The sequence below is a fragment of the Nomascus leucogenys genome, chromosome 13 (assembly GCF_006542625.1).
Source record: "Nomascus leucogenys isolate Asia chromosome 13, Asia_NLE_v1, whole genome shotgun sequence".
NCBI classification, from domain to species: Eukaryota; Metazoa; Chordata; class Mammalia; order Primates; family Hylobatidae; genus Nomascus; species Nomascus leucogenys.
In genome coordinates this window covers 70196789-70219955 of record NC_044393.1, presented here as the reverse complement: position 1 = coordinate 70219955, position 23167 = coordinate 70196789, and the positions used below count along the sequence as shown (strand labels likewise).

Below are 23167 nucleotides of genomic sequence, written 5' to 3'. Positions count from 1 at the left end.
TATTTGTCACTTATACCTTTAAAATGTCTTCAGGATCTAGCCACAGCTCACCACCCCATTGCTATTCTGCTAGCCCACGTCCCTCTCCTCTCACACCTACATTATTACAATAATTAGTCTCCCTGTTTTGGTCTTTGCTTGCTGGATAGCTTACTTCAACCAAACAATCAAGGCAATCCTGTAAAAACGCCAGTGGACTCATGTCATCTGTCATCTGCGTGCTCAGAATCATCCAATTACTCTCCACTTACCAAGAGTAAAAGCCCCGATGGTTCCAGTGGCCCCATCGCTGAGCTTCCCCAGCTCCAGGTACCTCTCTGCCCTCACCTCTTACTACATTCGCTCTACTTCAGTCCCATGGAACTCCTTACGTTCCTCAAACAACCAAGACTTTCTCCCTTTACTGTAGGCCTATTGTTCCTCTCCTCTGAGTCTCGGTGGATTTACCCCAGACACTGGCATGGGGAGCACCCTGTCTTCCAGGCCTTACTCAAATGTCACTTTCTTGGTGATCTTAAACTCAATCCCCCAATATTTTGTCTCCTTTCTTTATTTTTCTCCTTAGTGCTCTTTACCATCTATCATATTATTACTTAGCGATTATTTTCCCCCATCTACCCAAAAATGTCTAAGCTTCCCGATAATATATATTTTTGTCTGTATTGTTAATTGCTATCTTCCCAGCACCTAAAGTAGAGCTAAATAAATATGTTTAATAAATAATTGTAGAAACAGTGAAGGGATAGATGAATAAATAAATGTATGAATAAATGAATGAATGAATGAATGAGTCAATAAAATCAAGAATAAAGTTACTGAGACATTCTGCAAGTCAAGCCTCTCAGGCCTTTTGTGGCCTTCAACTTGATAAATGGTATTTGTGTAAATTTAGCCTAAAGCCACTATCCTAAGTGAATTCAGTCAGAAACAGAAAATCAAATACCGCATGTTCTCACTTATAAGTAGGAGCTAAACATTGGGTACTCATGGACGTAAGGATCACAATGAGTGAAATTGGGGATTTGCAGAGGAGAAGTGGGGGGCAAGGGTTGAAAAGCTAACTATTGGGTACTATGCTCAGTACCTGGGTGACAGGATAAATCATACCCCAAACCTCAGCATCACACAATATACCCATATAACAAAACTACACATGTACTCCTGAATCTAAAATAAAAGTTGAAATTAGTATAAAAAATAGAGGCTGGGCGTGGTGGTTCATACCTGTAATCCCAGCACTTTGGGAGGCTGAGGCGGGCGGATCACGAGGTCAGAAGTTCGAGAACAGCCTGACCAACATGATGAAACCTCGTCTCTACTAAAAATACAAAAAAATTAGCTGAGTCTGGTGGCATGCGCCTGTAATCCCAGATTCTCAGGAGGCTGAGGCAGGAGAAGCGCTTGAACCCGGGAGATGGAGGTTTCAGTGAGCCAAGATTGCGCCATTGCACTCCAGCCTAGGCAATAGAGCGAGACTCCGTCTCAAAAAAATAAAAAATAAAAAAATAGAGAGCATGTGTTGTATATTTCAAGTAACTAGAAGAGAGAACTTGAAATGTTTCCATCACATACAAATAATAAATACTCAAGGTTTTGAGTAGCCTACATACTCTGACTTGATTATTGCACATATTATGCATGAAACAAAATATCACATGTACCTCATAAATATGTACAAACATGATGTATGAATTTTTTAAAAGTGAAGCAGGTATAAAGAAAATTAGAGAGCAAACCAAGAGGTTTAACCCATGACAAATAGAAGTTCCAGAAAGTAAAAAGAGGAAAGGGAATGGAGAAATGATTAAAGAAATAATATAAGAACATATCCCAGAGGAGATTTGAAAACTTATACTGGTAAATGTTACTGACACTTTCATTGTCACTATTTTAGCTAAAGTTTTGTAAGAATTAGGAGAACACAGTAAAGACTAAAAAGGGGATGTGGAGAGAGAATGGAAAAGGTACTGAGTGTGGGATAAAGGTTTTAGGACTGTCTGCTACAGCAGTGATTCACAACTAGCATACTTAAATGAATAGAAAATAATGGTATTGCCTCATCCAACTGCCAGATCAATTCAACTATGAATGTTTGTTGTTTTTTCCTTTTTTAATAAGAATTAGCAGGGTAAACTTATTTTAAATAGGGGATTGCCCTTCCCTAAAACAGTATTTTTCCTGATGGTAGAATTAACATACATGTATGATAGAATATTTAGTTAAATGTAAAGAGGAAAACAGTAATCACTCATAATTTTTCCAACCAGAAATAAATAACATTCCTAACATTTCAGTTATTCAGTATTTTTCTACACATATTAAAAAACACAATTTGGATTTGGAACATATAAACTGTTTTCTGATTTGCTTATTTTACTCATATTCTGAGCATTTCCATGTGATTAATCATGTATTAATGAGTTTCATGTGCATTATTTATTTTTCCAAAATACTTACTTTGGTTCCAGTTTTTTACTATAATAAGTAACACTATTAGCATAATCATTGTTCAATCCTCTGACCAGAAAGAATAATATGTAAATTCCAAGAAATAGAATTATTAGATAAAACACATTCAAAATTTTGATTTTTTGTTTCTATTTTTGATTTCTTCTTTTTTGAAATATCCAGGAAACAAGTGTACTTCTTTCTATTCATTTCTGAGAGAAATTGTATTTTCTAACAGTTTCCAAAACATCTCTATAAAACAATTGTCTTTAAATAAATGTGCTTTATAGGCTTTGCTGCTCAAGTCATTCATTAAAACAAAGTATTGACTATAGAACTTGTGATCAACAAATAATAGAGTGAATTTTTACTAGCAACAACAGAAAAAAACGGAACTATATGAATGTATACTTATATTTTATATGTATAACTATATATAATTATTTATTATATCTGTATTTTTACACATATAATTATATTTTGTCACACCTGTAATTTGTGTTAGTGTTTGCATAATATACTCACATTTAGTGTAATTATCTATTGTGATTGCTATGTAAATATTGCTTCACAATCAGATAAAAGCATGAAATAAACGATATGCTTACAGAAAGATTAAAAAATTAATTTACTGTAAAGTAACCCTGAAGGCAGGAAATTTCTCATGTGTGACTTTCTCTATTTTTTAAATAAAAGGAACTGCAACTTGCCACATCTATAGAAACATTGGGCAGCTTCTTAAAGTTAAAACATTTTTAAAATTTTTAAATTTAAAACAGTTTTTAAAGTTTCTTAAAGTTAAACATATATTTACCATATGAATCACCCTTAAGAGAGAAAAAGTTATATTCATACAGAAACCTGTATGCAAATATTTATGGCAAGTGTTATTCATTATGGCCATAAACTGGAACAAATCCAGATGTCTTTTAACTTGTGAATGAATAAACAGACAGTGATACATCCATAAAATGGAATCTTATTCATCAATAAGAAGGAATAAACTACTAATTGACACAACAGGGATGAATCTTTTTTTTATATATATATATTTTTATTAATTTTTTTTGCACACAAAAACAATAAACATTTTCTAAAAATACATACAAACAAAAAGATGCATATCAAACATATTAGGAAGGTTACACATGGGAAGTCGGGGAATAGAAATGGGGGGTGGGAGTTAAAATAAATGAGAGAGGGACTTTATATGGATCAGTGATAATAACTCAATCCTCTATTTGACAAAGAAGAGGGAGAAGGAAGAGAAAGAAAAAGAAAGTGGGATAAAGGATCAGAAAGGGAGGAAAATAGAAAAAATTAGAGTATGACTCCAGGGTAGGCCTGTTTTGTTGTCACTGAGTTGGTTGGTTGGTTTGTCTGTTGTATTTTTCATGTTTCACCAAATTGGCCAGACTGGTCTCGAACTCCTAGCCCGAAGTGATCAACCCGCCTCGCCCCCCAGAGTGCCGGCACCACAGGCGTGAGCCACCACATCCAGCCCCCACATTGCTTCTGGCCTCCGTGGTAGACCTCCCAGACGGAGCGGCTGGGCAGAGGCGCTCCTCACTTCTTCCCAGACACAGGGCGGCCGGGCAGAGGCGCTCCTCACTTCCCAGACGGGGCGGCCAGGCAGAGACGCTCCTCACTTCTTCCCAGACGATAGGTGGCCGGGCAGAGGCGCCCCTCACTTCCCAGACGATGGGTGGCCGGGCAGAGGCGCTCCTCATTTCCCAGATGGGGCGGCCGGGCAGAGGCGCTCCTCACTTCCCAGACGGGGTGGCCGGGCAGAGGCGCTCCTCACTTCCCAGATGATGGGTGGCCGGGCAGAGGCTCTCCTCACTTCCCAGACGGGGCGGCCGGGCAGAGGCGCTCCTCACTTCTTCCCGGACGGGGCGGCCGGGCAGAGGCGCTCCTCACTTCTTCCCGGACGGGGCGCCCGGGCAGAGGCGCTCCTCACTTCCTCCCGGACGGGGCGGCCGGGAAGAGGCGCTCCTCACCTCTCAGACGATAGGTGGCCGGGCAGAGGCGCTCCTCACTTCCCAGACGATGGGTGGCCGGGCAGAGGCCTCCTCACTTCCCAGACGATGGGTGGCCAGGCAGAGGCGCTCCTCACTTCCCAGACGGGGCGGCCGGGCAGAGGCGCTCCTCACTTCCCAGACGGGGTGGCCGGGCAGAGGCGCTCCTCACTTCCCAGACGGTGGGTGGCTGGGCAGAGACGCTCCTCACTTCCCAGACGGTGGGTGGCCAGGCAGAGGCGCTCCTCACTTCCCAGATGGGGCAGCCGGGCAGAGGCGCTCCTCACTTCCCAGACGGTGGGTGGCCGGGCAGAGGATGAATCTTAAATGAGTTTGCTAAGGTGAAATAAGCCAGACCCAAATGCTACAAATTATATGACTCTACTTATATGGCCTTCTATTTAAAACAAACAAACAGAAAACAAAAACAAAAACAAAAAAAAATAGAGACAGAAAATAAGTCGGTGGTGACTGTTAAGGGTAGGGATCACAGGAGGGGATGACTTCAAAGGTGCAGAACAAGTGAATTTTGAAGAAAATGGGACCATTCTGCCATGACTGAGGGGTGAGGATGGATACATAACTCTATGCATTTGTCAAAACCCATGGAACTATAAACCACAAATAATGAATTTTACTACATGCAAATTAAAAAAAAAAAAAAACCTCAACCCTGATTTGCAGTGGGGGTGGAGGTTGGGGACTCAAATAATATATAAATTACAGCAAATGACCCTAACCGTATTATTGAATGACATAGCCGCACTGAAGGGAGCAAGGAGAAAAGATATGCCCTACCTTCAGAAAATAAAATTTTGGCTGAATATTATTAGACAAAAAGACAAAAAGACCATACACAAAACGTTCACTTTTATTAGTACATTTGTTTCTCGCAGGGGTATAGGTTAACAATTCTGAAACTAATGTATGGGTATGCTAGGGTTAAACAATAGGGAACTATGATGTAAATGAGATCCAATTTTCTCACTGTCTGAGAATGAAGTTACAAATGAGGACAGCAGAAGGCTATAATGAACCTTGTGGTGTTGGATGGCAAACAGGGGTATGGTAAGAATCAGCTTTTTAATATGTACATATAGAGGCGGACACAGAAATAAATACAAGTGTATGTTTGCGTGGATTAGTATACATACAGACATTTCCAAGCTCTCTCTGCTGAGACAGCCCAAACTCCTTGACACCCTAGTAGCAATGGGAACACCTAGTACCCAGATCTTTGTTTTTAAATACGTTCTGCAATAACAGGAATGGGGTTCCTGGATAAATGGTTAATTCCAGCCTGGGAAGGAAAAATGCAAGATGAATTTGGAGTATCTCATGGTGCTAAACAGTAAGGAAGTGTCCAAGAAAAGAACACAGGACATGTCAAAATGGCCAGGAGCCAACATGAATAAGCTCTCAATGACCAAAGCTGGAACAATTTGAGCAACAAAAAAATTAATAACAATAGTACTGATTTATAACCCATAGAATACAACAAATATCCATTAGTCCATACTGACATAAATAAATTATTGAATAAATAATTTCAGGAGAAAGACTAGCTTTTCTTTACAGAAGAATTCCAGTTAATAATTATGAAAGTAATAAGAGAAATAGAAAATCATCATTAGAACACCAGAATAAAAATTGTTGTGAGCAAGATCCACCTCTGGATCCTAAAATTAGAGGGCAAAATTTGAAGAAAAACAGGATCTTTTTACAGTCTTGAAATATTATCTCCCAAGATGTTTATTAATTATATGGGGAAAAATCCAACAAACACCACCTTAGCCAAGTGATCAAGGTGAACATAACCAGTAACAAGAGACAAGGACATCATATGCCCCTTGATATTTTACACTGAGAAGGGTAGACTGCTTCCAAGAAATTCTTGCCAAAGATTCAGAACCTTATGAAAAAATCATCAGACCAATACAAATTGAGGATCATTCTACAAAACACCTGACCAGTACTCTTCAAATATGTCAAGGTCATGAAAGAAAAAAAAATTGCATCAGATCGAAGGAGAGTAAGGAGATATGTAAACTCAGTGCAATGAAGGGTACTAGATAGGTTCCTAGAGCAGAAAAGGGGCAAACATTTTTTTTTTAAAGATGCAATCTGAATGACGTTTATAATTGAGTTAACAGTTTGTATCCACATTAATTTCTTAGTTTTGATGAAAGTACCATGGTTATGTAAGATTTAACATTAAAGTAAGCTCAGTGAAAGGTGTTTGGAAAAATATTTGTATTATTTTTTCAATTTTTCCGTAAGTCTAAAATTATGACAAAATTAAAAATTAAGGGCAGGCACAGTGACTCACATCTGTAATCCCAACACTTTGGGAGGTCAAGGTGGGCGGATCACTTGAGGCCAGGAGTTCAAGACCAGCCTGGCCAACATGGCAAAACCCAGTCTCTACTAAAAATAAAAAAAATTAGGTGTGGTGGTGCACGCCTGTAATCCCAGCTACTCGGGAAGCTGAGCATGAGAATCACTTGAATCCAGGAGGCCGCAGTTGCAGTGAGCCAAGATCACGCCACTACACTCCAGCCTCAGAGACAGAGTGAGACTCTGTCTCCCAAAAACAATAAAAATTTAAATTTAAAAAGAGAATATCAGCATAACTGACGCTGTACTTTATAACTTCCTTCCCTACCTATTTCACCCATAACCCCCTTCTCGCCTTCTCCATTGCCATCGCTGGCTGATCTGCTCTGTTCTCTTCTCATCACATATTCCACTCGCTAGCAAGTATCTTGGAGACTGTCCAGTGTCTAATGCCTTCTTATTTCAGAAAAAGACGGTGGAGGCTACAGAGATTAAATAACGTGATCAAAATCCTTTAGCTAGTGAATGATGACGCAAGGGTTGACCACAAAAGCCCGAGGAGAGGGGACAAAAGAGTCATGGGAAGAGTTTTTGTGTGACTTCGTGTTGTCCAGGTGCCAACCGTATGTTTCGGGGCTCAGGAAACGAAGTGAAGAACTGAGTTAAATAGAATAATGTTCACTTTGATCTATACTGAATGAAGTCTAGTTTCAATTCAGATAGAACTGATGAATGCAGGACTTTGGGCATCTCAAAAATTTTACAGCTGTGGGGAGAGATTTTGCACCCCAGGCTGGGAACATAACTATCACAGGAGCCATCAGTGGCAGCCAAAGTAGTATGGGGTGTTCCTCAATGCATTTGGTGTAATGGTCTGAAACAGCATACCAAAAACACTATTTCTAAGTACATGGAAGACACTTGCTAGGGAAATAGATGGGAAAGCTTTTTTTTTTTTCTTTCATAATTGAGATTTTATTGGATGTGGATCAGTACAGACACTTAAATTTGTACACAATTCTTAACATACATACCGAAAATCTAAAAAGCCATGTATTGTAATTCTTTTTTAAAGTTATTCCAGCGACTTTCCAGCTTAAAATTTGGAAGCAAATTTTCCTTAAGAGGCTATCAATGTCTTCACATGTTGATAAGCTGTTACATACGTTTCACCAATTCACAACTGAATAGCATATACACTACATATTCAAATTTTTAATCTTTCACAGCATAGTAACAAAGTTATTAGGAAAACAGGACTACCACAACCAAAGATCTTACAGAGTGCACACAATTCTGACAGGGAGAGCCATGCTCAAGGAGTGGTTTTCTTTAGAAAACAATTCTACTAAAAAACAAGGGAATAGAAGTAATTTAAAATGTTCAAGACATTAAATGCAGGACTGACTTCATATTTCCATTTAATATGCTTTGTTTTATAGGATATAAAAACTAACCCTCCATCTATGGAATGTTAAGCTGACACCCGAGACAGTCAAAGCCTCCCATAATTCAATATCCCACACTATTTTCTGGTTGTGCCAAAAAAAATAAACAACCAGCAAATGATTTTACCTCTAAAAAAAAAAAAAAAAGCATTTACACTTAAAAAATGGGATGAGGTGGGATTCCCTCCTTCTTAAAAATGTTTCTAGAGCTACTAAAAAACTTGCATTTACAAAATAAGTGATAAAAATATTCCTCTGGATTGTAGAAGAAGGGAGTCAGGGACCGCTGATAAGACATGGTATACTGTATTAATCAGACTTGGTTTCTTTCTCTCCTGCTTCATCAGAGGCTGGACTGTCCTCAGTTTTCATTTCCCCGTTTTCTGCACGTAAATCTTCTTTAGTTTCTTGGTTTGCCACTTTGGCCTGTTTTCCCTTTGCTCCCCTTTTCCCTTTTGTTTGCACTTTTTTGCCTGAAGATTTATCCTTCGCTGCTGCCTTTTTCAGCTTCGTTTCCACTTTTGCAGGAGCAGGTTTAGCTGGCAACCGCGCCAATCTCCTCTTGGGCTCTTCCTTGGTGGTCCCTTCATGACCTTCCTTTTGGGCATCCTGGTGACGAGGAGGGCGCATGCCAGGTGCCTGCAGGCCTCGTCGCACCGAGAGCCTTCGCGAAGCTGGGCTGCCTGGCTGCTGCCGCTCCTCCCACCGCCCGAGCTGCTGAGACCCACCAGAAAGCTTCTTAAGAAAACCTGTGGCCGGGCACGGTGGCTCACGCCTGTAATCCCAGCACTTTGGGAGGCAGAGGTGGGTGGTTCACAAGGTCAGGAGTTTGAGACCAGCCTGGCCAAGACGGTGAAACCTCGCCTCTACTAAAAATACAAAAATTAGCTGGGTGTGGTGGCACATGCCTGTAATCCCAGCTACTGGGGAGGCTGAGGCAGGAGAATTGCTTGAACCCGGAGGCAGAGGTTGCAGTAAGCCGAAATCGGCCACTGCACTCTAGCCTGGGTGACAGAGCAAGACTCCTGTCTCAAAAACAACAACAACAAACCTGTATTGTGGGTGAGCCGGGCATCGTAGCTCACGCCTGTAATCCCAGCACTTTGGGAGGCCGAGGCGGTGGATCACCTGAAGTCAGAAGTTCAAGACCAATCTGGCCAACATGGTGAAACCCCGTCTCTACTAAAAATACAAAAAATTAGCTGGGCGTGGTGGCAGATGCCTGTAATCCCAGCTGCTCCAAAGGCTGAGGCAGAAGAATTGCTTGAGCCTGGGAGGCAGATATTGCAGTGAGCCAAGATTGTGGCATTGCACTCCAGCCTGGGCAACAAGAGTGAAACTCCATCTCAAAAAAAAAACAAAAAACAAAACAAAAAAAACCTGTATTGCCCCCAAAATATCAATACTAATGCCAACGTGACCTCATTTGTCCTCATTAGCTGGTGAAGCCTGACGTGCATTTGCGGACAACAAAGAAAAAAATAAACCATGTGATAAGTACAGAATTTGAGCTATGCATGAGGATTTGTATGAGTATCCAGAAGGAGAAAGGCAAGGAAGCCCTGCCTGCAATCCAGGTAAGCAGAGTAAAGGTTGTAAGTACAGAAAATAGATAACAGATCTGAGAAATATTTAGAGGTTAAATTCCATGGTATTGGCAATTGTAGATGACAAAGAAGAGGAAGGGCTCAAGGGTGAAGGCCAGATTTCTACCTTAGGAGATGACAGAGTGGGTGATTCCACTTATAACCAACAAAACAGAAGCATTGGGGCTTCTGAGGTGATAGTGGTGCTGAGTGTAACAGACCTAAGCAGCTGACTTTAAGGCAAGGGACCATATTAAGGTTTCTCAAACTTGCCACTATGAACGTATTTGGCCATACAATTATTTGTTGTGGGCATTATACAATATTTAGCAGCATCCTTGGCTTTAACCTACAGATGCCAGTACCAACCATTCCCCCTAGATGTGACAAAACTAAAAACATCTCTAGACATCGCCAAATATTACTAGAGGAGACAGAATCTCTCCCTGGTTGAAAATCACTGAGGCAAAGAGGACTGAGAAAGAGCATTCCAGGCAGACAAAACAGTAAGAATAAAGGTATGTGACAGAAAACAGCACAGGCGTTTAGGGAATAATAAGCAGTTTCATATCACTTGCAGCATGACACCCAGTTAGAAAGAGATAAGAGAAGGGTACTGTTAGGCAAAAGCCACTCACAAAAAACCCTGAATAGCTTATTGTGCTAAATATTCACCACTTGGCCCTCCAGGTCTCTGCCACCTGCTCTGTCCCCCAGGAGGCTGACTTTTGTGGGTGGCATCACAGAGAATCTCTTGCCCTTTGACTAGCAGTTAGCCTGGACCAATGGGAGGCACTGGCAAGAGACTGGAGGGTAGGAGTAGAGAGAGGTGGGGTGTTTATCCCCAAGGCTCCCTCTCTGCAGGTCTGTGATATGCCAAAAGCTACACTCCCCTAAGTTTACCACACCTTTCCAAGGACGCCTCCTTCTTGGTTCCAGCTCTCATTGGATTCTAGCTATGCCCTTCCTTCTACACATCTCTCTTACGACCCAGTGTGGTGAAACTTTTATAATGTTGCTAGCTCCCAAGTGCCTCACTAGGCCTTTTAGTTTCTTTTTCCCTGCCAAAACCACTGTAAATAGTTTATTAGTTTGTCTTCAGATACACCTTTATGAGTATGGCATTTGATTCTTCCCAGAAGCCTAATACAAAGCAAATACTAAAACTTTATTCTAGGGTTGATGAGAAGCCATTCAAGATTGTAAGCATAAATGTAAAAAGGCTAGTTCATCATTTTATATTTTTCATCTCATAACTGTGAGGAGGATAGATTTCAGGGGTAAAATATTTGCTTCAGAAAAACCATTGAGGAAGATTTACCAATAAACCAGGTAAGAGATGATGATTATCTGGCCAGAATAAAGGTAGTAAGTACAGAGAATAGATGACAGATGTGAGAAATGTTTAGAGATAGGCCTGGCATGGTGGCTCAGGCCTGTAATCCCAGCACTTTGGGAGGCTGAGGCAGGTAGATCACATGAGGCCAGGAGTTCGAGACCAGCCTGGTCAACACAACAAACCCCGTCTCTACGAAAAATATAAAAATTAGCCAGGCGTGGTGGTGCACATCTGTAATCCTAGCTACTTGGGTGGCTGAGGCCCGATAATTGCTTGAACCTGGGAGGCAGAGGTTGCAGTGAGGTGAGATCACACCATTGCACCCCAGCCTGGGTGACAGAGGGAGACTTTGTCTCAAAAAAACAAAACAAAAACAAGAACAGAAGAAAAAAAAACATGTTAAGAGGTTAAATTCAGTAGTATTGGCAATTAACAGAGGGTCAATGCCAAGGAAGATGAAGGAAGGGCTCAAGGGTGATGGCCCTTCTATCTTAGGAGATGACAAAAGTGGGTAATTTCTATCTTGGGAGATGACAGACTGGGTGATTCTGCTTATAACAAACAAAACAGAAGAGCTGAAGCTTCTGAACACAAGAGCAGGAGAAAATTTACTGAGGAAAAGAATAAGTCAGTTTTCGCCAGGTTGAGTTTGATATGTCTGTGGGACATCCAAGTGCAGATGCTCAGCAGCCTGTTGCGTATTCAAGCCTGAAGCCTGGAAACGTGCTCTGTACCTTAGGTAGATTTCGGAATCTCAACTACAAATGGTTGTTGAAATTTCAGGATTGGTGTTAGGGAACACAGGGATTCAAAGAATGGGCAGAGAAAAGTTGGTTGTAAAGAAAACAGAGGAGGAATGGCCAGAAATGTACATAGAGTCACAAACGCGTGTGCTCAGCTCAAATGCCAAAAAAGTGAAGAGTTAGAAGAAAGGAGTTATCCCCAGCACTTTGGGAGGCCAAAGCGGGCGGATCACGAAGTCAGGGGATCGAGACCATCCTGGCTAACACGGTGAACCCCGTCTCCACTAAAAAATACAAAAAAAATAGCCAGGCGTGGTAGCGGGCGCCTGTAGTCCCAGCTACAGGCGCCCGCTACCACCGGAGGCTGAGGCAGGAAAATGGCGTGAACCCAGGAGGCGGAGCTTGCAGTGAGCCGAGATCCTGCCACTGCACTCCAGCCTGGGCGACAGAGCAAGATTGCGTCTCAAAAAAAAGAAGAAGAAAGGTGTTATCTAGATGGCGAATTGTAGGAATATCAAGTGATCTGGGTGCAATACTCCATCTCCAGTTAGGGGCTGTATAAGAGCTATTGGATCTGGCACTTTTCGTACAGATTCGTTATAGGTATCAACAATATGTAAATTTTCCAGCACAGTGACTAGCACATGGTAAACATTGGATAATTTTTAGTTAAGTTTTCTAAAACCATTTACGAAAGTTCACACAATATAAACAGTAAGTACTAAATGTCAATTTTAAACGGTAATTAGAAATTTTACACATTTTATTGTAACTTATGATACCAACTTAAGTTAGAAAAAAAATTAGAAAAGGCATCTAAAAAATAAAGACTTTACCACTTCGGTGAACAAGTGGTCAGATTAAGCAACACTTCATAGGCTGCAGACTTCTAGATAAAGTTGGATCCTACTGAGTAAAACAACAATATCTGCAGCAGCTGAAGCTGAGGGAGATCTTATCAAACAAAAAGTGGTGACTATTTTATGGTAAAGTATATAAGGCATGGCCAGTTGGAAGATTCTCCATAGATATAATGACTCTAATTCTTTAAGACTCTTAAACATTATAGACCAGGAAATGCCAGTGTTAATATCTGTAGAGCTGATAAAATCTGTGCACATTTTGAGAGTATTTACCTTTTGATGTAAACCTAACTGGCACATGACTTCCTTGGCTATACAGGGTTTTCCTTCTGCTTTCTTAGAAGACAGGCAAATGAGCAGATCCCAAGAGCCCAGATCACCTAAAAGCAAAAGAATATTCAAAATAGTAAGTTTTCATCAGATAATTTAAAGGCAATATTTAATTCTTCAGATTAAAAAATGTAATTATTTAAATTCTGAAACAAGTAAATGATCTCAAATATACTTAAGACTAAAAGTAAAATAACTAAAATTCGACTTTTTAAATTTTGGAAGTTCTAGTATTTTTACATTTAGTATTTTATTCTATAGAAAATGTAATTGTCTATATTATACATATTATAAAATTCATTTAAAAGACATTATAAAATTATTTTAAAATATTGAAATTAGAATACCTTAAATCACTTATTTTAAAAATTAATAAAGTCTTTTTTTGTAGATTTGGGAGAAAAAATAATAAAATCTTTTAAGACAGAAGAAAGATGTGAAATCAAATAATGATAAGAAGTGAAAACATCAAATATTTTGTTCTGGGCTTAGGTATTCCCACTATTTTTCATAGATCTACACGTCAAACATCAAATTTACTTTTGTGATGTTTCATAAAAAAAAAGTTGTAATAGACAGAAAATAAAATTCAATGAAAATTAAAATGACGGGTTTTGCATAAAAGAAATTTGTAATCTAGTTATACACAGCAGAGTTCAGTTCAAACTATGGAGTATAACACGGATGAAAGCAAATGATATTCCAGCTATTTCACCAAGGACAAAGCCCTTTGCCAATAAATCATAGTAACTTGCCAAAATAATCTCAGAAGGGTACATTCTTGCCTAATCTCTAAACATTTTAAAGTTAACATTTGTGTGTATACATGGGTTTATTTTTCTTTATTCACTTTGATTTCTATATATTTCTATATATCTATATATCTATATCTATATCTATAGATATATAGATATAGATCACATGCCCTACATATAATTGGTACCTTAAAAATATTTCTTGACGGATGCATGAATAACTACCCCTTGAGAGCATAGTAAACACATTACCTCATGGAGAAAAAACAACAATAAAAGCAACAGAAGAAATGTATTTCAATTTTTAATGTTATTCAGAGACAATATAGAAATAGGTATCTCAAAAATAACCAGGAAAAAACCCCACTGGGTAATGTGTAAATGGACTGGTATTACTTAGGAAATAGTCTTCATTTTGGATGAAAATCCAATTTAAAAAACAATTTCTGTATACATTGCCTCTTTTGTTGATCAGTCCTGAGATAAATATTCTGAGTAATTATTTATGCCAGACCTCGCCAGTCATCTCCTGTATTATGTCTAGTAGCTTCTAAAAAGCTACAAAGTAACCAACTTCTTTAAATACCTCTCTTTTCAAATTTTTCAAAAGACTTTCTCACTTGAGAAGCATAATATTTCCAAAGAAAGGCTTTATGAGAAAAGTATTAATAAGGAAGAGGGATCTATGAAAATTAGAAATGAAATTTCACTCCCCACCAATCAAGTCCTTTTCAATTTCACAAGTCTTGTGCTCTCTGGGCTACTGGTTCCTCTGTTTTTAATTGTCCTGTTGCTGGAAGGGAAACCTTTCTGCCAAACAAGGAATCCAGGCAATTGAACTCAAGTTCTTATCCTAGAACTTCTCTGTTCGCTTGATGTATCTCAAGATGCTGGAAGATAGCACAATAAGGCAAAGGGGCGAGGAGAGGTGCAGCAGTTGATTTGGGGATGAGAGAAATCTCATCATGCAGCAACCAGCAGGCCTTAGGCTTGCAAGATCTACCCTGCTCCATACACTCTCACTTTCAAGAAAAGTTCCCATAGATTCCTATAGACAAAACCAAATACTATATGATGAATCCAATACTTTATTTTAAAAGTGCACCTGGCTTTTTCATCCCAATTTGGATTCAAAGCGAAACACAAAGACTGTTTTATTCTATATCATTTCTAGCCCAGGAAAAACTAGAACCCTAGAAGAAACCTCCTGTCATATGATTCCCAACTAAATATTTTAAGAAGTTAAGGATATGCTAAGAGGGATTTCAAATCATGACCTGCAGCGTTTTGGTCTCAGAGTAAGTTTTATATTCCTCTACGTCTAAAGCATACCCTTCTTCACTATTCAAGGCACATGCACAATTTCTAGAGTTGATGGAAATATATATTTAAGCCATAAATGTTTAAAATGGGAAGACACATTTAACTAATTCAAAGCATTGAATTTATTAAGAACCTTCTATGAACAGGACATTGTACTCAAAGTATGAAAGTAAATAGCAGAAAAAAAAAAAAGAGCAGAAAGTCACCGCCCTCAGCAATCTCTTTGAGGGATCTAAACATTAAAAACAAAGTAGGAGAAAGTAAAATAACTTACAAAGCATTACACAGCTTTTTGGCATTCATAAGGGTGACCCCCTCATCCCTCAAAGATATTTAATTAATATTTTTAATTAATAATTTAAAAATACTGTATAGTCCACAAATCTCCTCTAAAAATGAAGTAAAGTGTAACTGAAATTTCAAGTAATATCTTCATACACCTTCTTCACAAATGCTTGCTAGCACGGTCTAAAAATGCTAATTGTTTCCACTCAAAACCCCCACTGTTACCTGCACTGAATCCCACCTCAATGTCCCCAAAGCTATTTCCTAGTTAAACATTTAGTAGACCTTTTCACTTTGTCTTCATTTCTATTTCCAACATTAGAAGTCAACTCCCTCCCCTGCTTTCCAAAGCCCTTTTTCTTTTCTTAATGAAGTTTCACTTGTTTCATGAGAGCTACTATGTATTAAAATTTAGTTAAAGAAACCCTAAAGCCACACTGAAATGTAGAAACTGGGCAGAGATCAAAGCACTTTCACTATCTAAGTAAATCACATTGAGAAGTTAGCCTTGGAGCATTTGGGATACAAATTGGTACCTCAGCACAATTACAAATTACTAAATATTGTGGGGCTTTGGAGCCACATTTCACAGCTGAAAGCATGAGCATTTAGGAGGCAAATGCCCTAGGTCTGCAGCAGAGATTGCAAACTAAAAGCACACAGGCAAGTCAAGCCCTCAGACGGGATTCATTTGGCCTGCACAGCGTTTGTTTTTTGTTTTAAGTATTTGCCAAAATGCAAATGTCAGCACAATTCACATAGAAAATTCCAATTTCAGCCTTTATTTGAAAACTTGGAAGCTCTGGTAACACTGGGTCCATATCCTACAAGGCAGTGACCGGCTGGAGCCACTTCCCACATGTTCTCCAGTTTGCCATGGTCTCTTACCCCCACACCTCTTACCCTAACTCCTCTGCTTGGGCTCTGTCTCTAGTAGCAGCACACCATTCTAGACCTGGCATAAAATAATAGTGTTCCAGGTTTCCATGAGTTGACCATTTGACAAATTTGTGTTCCGTGCATTAGCTTTTAATGAATTAGAGTTGTTCATTAGATAAATTGTTTTTATTAAGATAACATCAGGCAAACTACTATTTGGTTAATTGGCCCTAGAGGAATGTTTGAATATACCCTTTGATCTCTAGATTTATCATGCTATTCCATAAGATTGGGGAAGGTCATTCAATTCCAAGGACATTTTGTTGGTTACATTAAAGGTGGCAAGGGCTGCAACTTAGCCTCTTAGGGTTCCTTCCTTTCAGAGCCTGGAAAAATCAAGAGTGGTCTCTGATCATCTTTTTTTTCTTCCATCTCTTCTTCCCAGTTGGAGTGCAAAAGTGGCCCAGAATCTGCTCCTACCTGGGCCTTGCCTCATCTCTTTTTCATTCACACCCTCTCGTTACACTTTTTTCCATGTTGAGCCTGTCTCAAGGCTGTTGCCATAGTTGTAAATGGCCTAGGACAGGCTCTTTCTAAGCACTGGAGTAAACGCTCATTGTTTGTGTCTTTCTCGATATGCCTTTTCTGCACCGAGAAGGTTGAGATTAGAGTAAGAAGTGCTAAGACATCAGATTTGTGTTAGCTGAAAACAGGCAAAGCCCCTGGTTAATTTGGATGATGACTTCTTAGGTTCTCCTTGCATGGGGAAAAGGACAACTCTATATGATTTAGCCTTGCTCTTTAGAATACTGCATTAGGATTTGGGGGCCAAAGCCACTACAAATAAATTATTAGTAGAAATAGTAGTAACAATGATGTGAACAGCTAATAGTTCTTCAGAACTTACAATGTGCCAAATATTGTTCCACGTATTTGTATTATCTCATTTATCCCATACAACAATCTATTTGATATGATTATTCTATGTTTTACAGGCACAGAAAGGTTAAATAACTTGCCCAAGGTTGCCCTTCCAATTAGTGGTGGGAAGAGAATTTGGATACAAACAACTAGCTCTAGTGGCCATGTTCTTGAACATTGCGCCATTATCTCCTTTGAAAACAGGGAAGCAACAAAGAAATTTAGCTATTGATGCCTTACATGTATTAATTTATGTAATATTTCCAACAACCCTGTGGAGTAGAAACAATTATTACATGTTATTACATGTACTTTACAAGTGAGGAAACAGACACAGAAATTATCCAGCTCTAGCCTTTCTCTCTCACTGTCCAGTGCATCTGTTTTTCTTTGGAAGCTCGGAGGAAGAAGTAACTACAGCAGGTATAACTCACATATCCCTAGACCCTCACCTAGGTATTGTGCCCCATCATACTATTGGCAATACCACTGGTAATCAAAGTTAAATCTTCCTACATAAAAGGAGCTAGTACTTACCTCACAGGTACTCAGGAACTAGAAATATGTACTTGGCCTCTACCTATTTTTGAAAATATATCCTTAAAACGTTTTAAATTTTTTTTTTAGCGGTTAAAATTATTTCTTTCTCTGTTGTGGAGAAACCAGAACTTCCCGATCAGGCTTATCAAGGTCTTAAATAGAAAGGTCATAGCGCATAATTCTAGGAAAACAGGATGTGGATGCTCCAGTCCCCATCTCAGAATGTGAAAAACCTACAGGCACCTCCCAAACACGCGGAAGCAAAGCTGCTGATAACACGAATCACTATCATGCCTTCATAGTGTTATCTCTGGAAAAGACAAAAACTCCTCAGACAATTTTGGAAGGAGACGTCAGGGTCCAGATCAATTAATTCAGATATAAAATGTCACTGACTATAGTTTTTATCCTTCTCTAAGTGTTCTCAGAAACCAGCTAACATCTGTTCGTGTTAAAAGTAAGAGCAATTTTTAGAGGTTTTTGTTTTGTTTGGTTTTAAAATGAAGCATCTGCCCTAAGGAGTGAGGCTGCCTTTAGAATATTTCCAGTTTCTCATAGACAGGCTGCCATAAAGCAAACACTCATTTCCTGGCTCACAAATGACCTCCTTCACTGATAACATCTGCAAGATCTGTAATTTAATCCAGAGAACAACAGAGAAATCTGAGATAGCATCGTTCATATTAGCATCAAATGCTGTTTATTCTCAAGGAATGACAACTTTAATTTTCTGGCACACGTAATAAAAATCTAAGAATATTAAGTCTATTCCTGCTTTATTATTCTCCATAGTATTTACGAGCATCTCACAGATTTTATATATATATGTATTTTTTCTGTATTTGTTTATTATGTTTCCCCCAATTTGAAAATCTGCTCCAGGAGGGCGGAGACTATATCTATTTTGTTCACTGCTAGATTCTCAGTACCTACAATAGTGGCTGAAATGTAAAGCATTTGCCACATATTTGTAAAATGTATAAATGAGTGAATCAGTGAATAACTGCATGTAAACAGGAAGCAATTATAATTAAATCAAAAGCAAGTATATTGAAATGCTATTCTATAAATTAAAAATAGAATAATAGTAAGAAAAACCTTAGTTTTTAAAAAAGAAAATAAATATAATTTTGGTTCTTAGCTGGTAAGGATAAAAAAGAAGAAATAAACATGAGAAGAACAAAGTTAATAATTCATTGTGCCTAAATTATAAAAACAAATGGGAGATTCCAGTGCTTTACATACTGGAAATTTTCTGTAAACATTTACACATTAATCTGAGGCAGAACAGATTTATAAAGTATAGTTTGGAAAATAAACGTCCAAGAGCTTCTAGAATACAAAGCTACAAAAGCCAAGCCTCATTTACTTATTCACAATATTAAACTATCATATTTCATAAGGATACAACAAGGATGATTGCCTGAGTTTTTTTCCTTTACAGTGAAGTAGTAAAGGTGTTTAATTTTTTAGTAATTCATAGTATTCCTTTACAATATAATATGTGAGGATATTTTATCTGTTCACTGTTCGTTTGTATTACCCTTCTTTTCACAATTAAATTATAAAATCCCTATTAAATAACAAAGTATTTACCTGTATCCATCCTTTATCAGGACTAGTGCATAGTATTATGTTCATGAGTACATTTTTAGCTTATTGATGATAAATTAGGGTCTATACTTGATTCCACCACAAGATTAGTTGGATATAAGTTAATCATTGCAAATACCTTTATCTCCTCCCAAATTTCTCAAGTTGCATTAACCAATTCCTTACTCTGCACTCTTCATGTAGCTATGGAACAGTACCATAGCACCCATAATTAATTTTATTTATGATTGCTCTTTAAGGACAAGAAACAGTCACCTTATTGTTTCTAACACTGACTATAGTAGACACTTAGTAGATGTTTACTGGGTTGACTATTTCAATTTTCAGAATTAAATTTAAGAGAAATCATATGTACGGAACCTTGAGATCCTAAATGAACTGTACAACATGGCCACAAAATCTAATTAAATCTGGTCTCTTCACCTCTAGTGGCTGGTCATGGGTATTTACTTGCTATGCTTCTGGCTCCATGTCTTTTAAGGGTTAATGAAAATGTTATGTTACACAACAGAGAAATTTTAAACCATTCTCTCCATGAATGGCCTAAACCCATACTAGGGGTCAGGCTTTCCTGTCCTAATGTCTACCCTCTTTCTGCCCAACAAGAGGTTGTAAAGATCAATGAGATATAATAGTATCTGTGATGAGTTTTGAGCTCCCCAAATTTTTCTAAGCTACTCATAAGTTCAAGAAAGTGACATTATCCTAAAATTTTGCAAAAGAAAAGATTTTTGCTGTGAAGAAATTTGCCATTTAAAAAAGCATAAAAGGAAATCGACGAGTTTACTCTTGTGAAATAAATCCTTTGAGAAATGTTCACTTTAGAAGGCTTGCTAAAGTTCCCTCCTAGTTTTTTAAAATGATTTTTTTAAAAAGGTGTTCATGCCATTTATGTCATCTTCTTTCGAAGTGTAACTGACTATACACATGTGTGGGTACGTGTGCTTACATTTTTACTGCTTTCAAGACTATTGTCTGTCTGGGACAACACTCTCGTTACTGCATTTTACCAAATTTCTAAATGTCTGAAATGCTCAGCAGTTTAAAACACCTTAAAAGGTATTAACATTGCAACAATTTAAAAATCATAAAACTCCCATTGCAAAATGTTGGTTTATAATACCATTCTCCAATAAAAGGAACCATGTTGTTGGAGGAATGACTGATTCAAGGGTTGGGGCAGGAAATACACAAGATAAGCCTAGACTGTTGCAGTGTCAGAAAGTAACAAAGTGCTCAAAAACAAACAAGCAAGCAAACGAACAAAAGCAACAACAAAGGTATGTCAAAGACACACTGAAGTCAACGATTAGAGCTGGAGCAGTCTGGACAACTAAATAAATAGAGTAATATTGAATTATAAGCTAAAGTAGAAAATAAATATCCATGAGCTCATAATCGTGCAAACAACTGACTGAATAAATAAATACATAGTGATGAAGAGACAAATATCTCATGCAGAAGAATTCCAAAACAGTTATGCAGCAACTCTGCCTCCAAGGAGGTAGAGCATAAGTTCTTACTACTTTAGTGTGAATGGCACATGGTGACACTTTTCCAAATAGTTCAATATGGAAAGAGGGAATAAAAGAATAACTTTATAGTGGAAAAACCTAGCAAACATTACCTCAGTCAGATAATCAGGTTAACATGAACAGAGCTAAGTCATGTGGGTTGTAAAAACTCTTGACATGACGTGATAAGGATGATGCTTTATCTCTGTGTTCACACTCCTTCAAACCATAACTCTAGTCTAATCATGAGAAAAACGTCAGGCAAATTCCCACTGAGGGACATCAAAATAGCTGACCAGTTCCTCTCCAAACTGTCAAGGTCATCAAAAATGGAAAGTCTGAGAAACTGTCACAGCCAAGAGGAATGAGCTGGATGAAACACAATGACTAAATGTAATATGGTATACTGGATGGGATTTTGAAACAGAAAAAGAACATTAGATGAAAACTAAGAAAATCTGAACAAAGTATGGACTTCAGTTTTTAAAAGTCTGAATAAACGAATTCTCCAGAAGAAATAAGATGATGATTGTTACGTGGTGGTAACTAGACACAAACTTTCACATATTAATTATATATCTCACCAAAGTATTTTATACTAAGAATGTTGTATCACAAAACCAATCAACATTATAATGCTGAAAGTAAAGATAATTACTTTTTATGCAACATGCATTCTTCCACAAATAAATTCCAATTTTAAAAAAAATTCAGAGGACTGAAAAATAGATCAAATTTGGAGTTGAAAGCCCCTTCTTAATACATGCAGCTCCTCACATGCCTTAAGGTAATAAAAGCCATCTACAGCAAACCCACAGCCAACATTATACTGAATGGGGAAAAGTTGAAAGCATTCCCCCTGAGAACTGGAACAAGAAAAGGATGCCCACTTTCACCACTTCTATTCAATATAGTACTGGAAGTCCTAGCCAGAGCAACAGACAAAAGAAATAAATAAAGGGCACCCAAATTGGCAAAGAGGAAGTCAAATTGTCACGGCTTGCTGATGATATGACAGTATACCTAGAAAACCCTAAAGACTCATCCAGAAAGCTTCTAGAACTGGTAAACGAATTCAGCAAAGTTTCAGGATACAAAATTAATGTACACAAATCAGTAGCTTTGCTGTATACCAACAGTGACCAAGCTGAGAATCAAATCAAGAACTCAACCCCTTTCAAAATAGCTGCAAAAATAATAATAATACTTAGGAATATACCTAATCAAGGACGTGAAGGACTTCTACAAGGAAAATTACAAAACACTGCTGAAAGAATTCATAGATGACACAAACAAATGAAAACACATCCCATGCTCATGGATGGGTAGAATCAATATTGTCAAAATGACCAAACTGCCAAAAGCAATCTACAAACTCAATGCAATTCCCATCAAAATATCACCATCGTTCTTCACAGAACTAGAAAAAATAATCCTAAAATTCATATGGAACCAAAAAGGAGCCGCATAGCCAAAGCAAGACTATGCAAAAAGTACAAATCTGGAGGCATCACATTACCTGACTTTAAACTATACTTTAAGACCATAGACACCAAAACAGCATGGTACTGGTATAAAAATAGGCACATAGACCAATACAACAGAATAGAGAACCCAGAAGTAACCCCAAATACTTATAGCCAACTGATCTTCAAAAAAAGCAAACAAAAACATAAAGTGTGGAAGGGACACCATATTCAACAAATGGTGCTGGGATAATTGCAAAGCCATATGTAGAAGAATGAAACTGGATCCTCATCTCTCACCTTACACAAAAATCAACTCAAGGTGAATCAAAGACTTAAATTTAAGACCCAAAACCGCAAATATTCTAGAAGACAACATCAGAAACACCCTTCTAGACATTAGGTTAGGCAAAGACTTCATGACCAAAAACCCAAAATCAAATGCAACCAAAACAAAGATAAATAGAAGGGACTTAGTTAAACTAAAAAGCTTCTGCACAGCAAAAGAAATAATCAGCAGAATTAACAGACAATCCACAGAGGGAAAGAAAATCTTCACAATGTATACATCCAACAGAGTACTAATATCCAGAATCTACAAGGAACTCAAACAAATCAGCAAGACCAAAACAAACAGTCCCATCAAAAAGTGGGCCAAAGACATGAATAGACAATTCTCAAAAGAAGGTATATAAATTTCCAACAAACATATGAAAAAATACTCAACATCACTAATTATCAGGAAAATGCAAACCAAA

At 38.2% G+C, this 23167-nt stretch overlaps 1 protein-coding gene and 1 pseudogene across 2 annotated transcripts in view; both read right to left on the bottom strand.

Moving 5' to 3' along the window:
* Positions 1-23167, bottom strand: part of CPED1 (cadherin like and PC-esterase domain containing 1) — a 315288-nt gene that overhangs the window by 243157 nt on the left and 48964 nt on the right. For both annotated transcript variants that reach the window (XM_003261250.4, XM_012512038.2), the window contains one exon: positions 13056-13162. In XM_003261250.4, the coding sequence (XP_003261298.2) occupies positions 13056-13162 (107 nt within the window). The remainder of the gene's footprint in view (positions 1-13055; positions 13163-23167) is intronic.
* Positions 8561-8859, bottom strand: LOC115837997 (annotated as a pseudogene).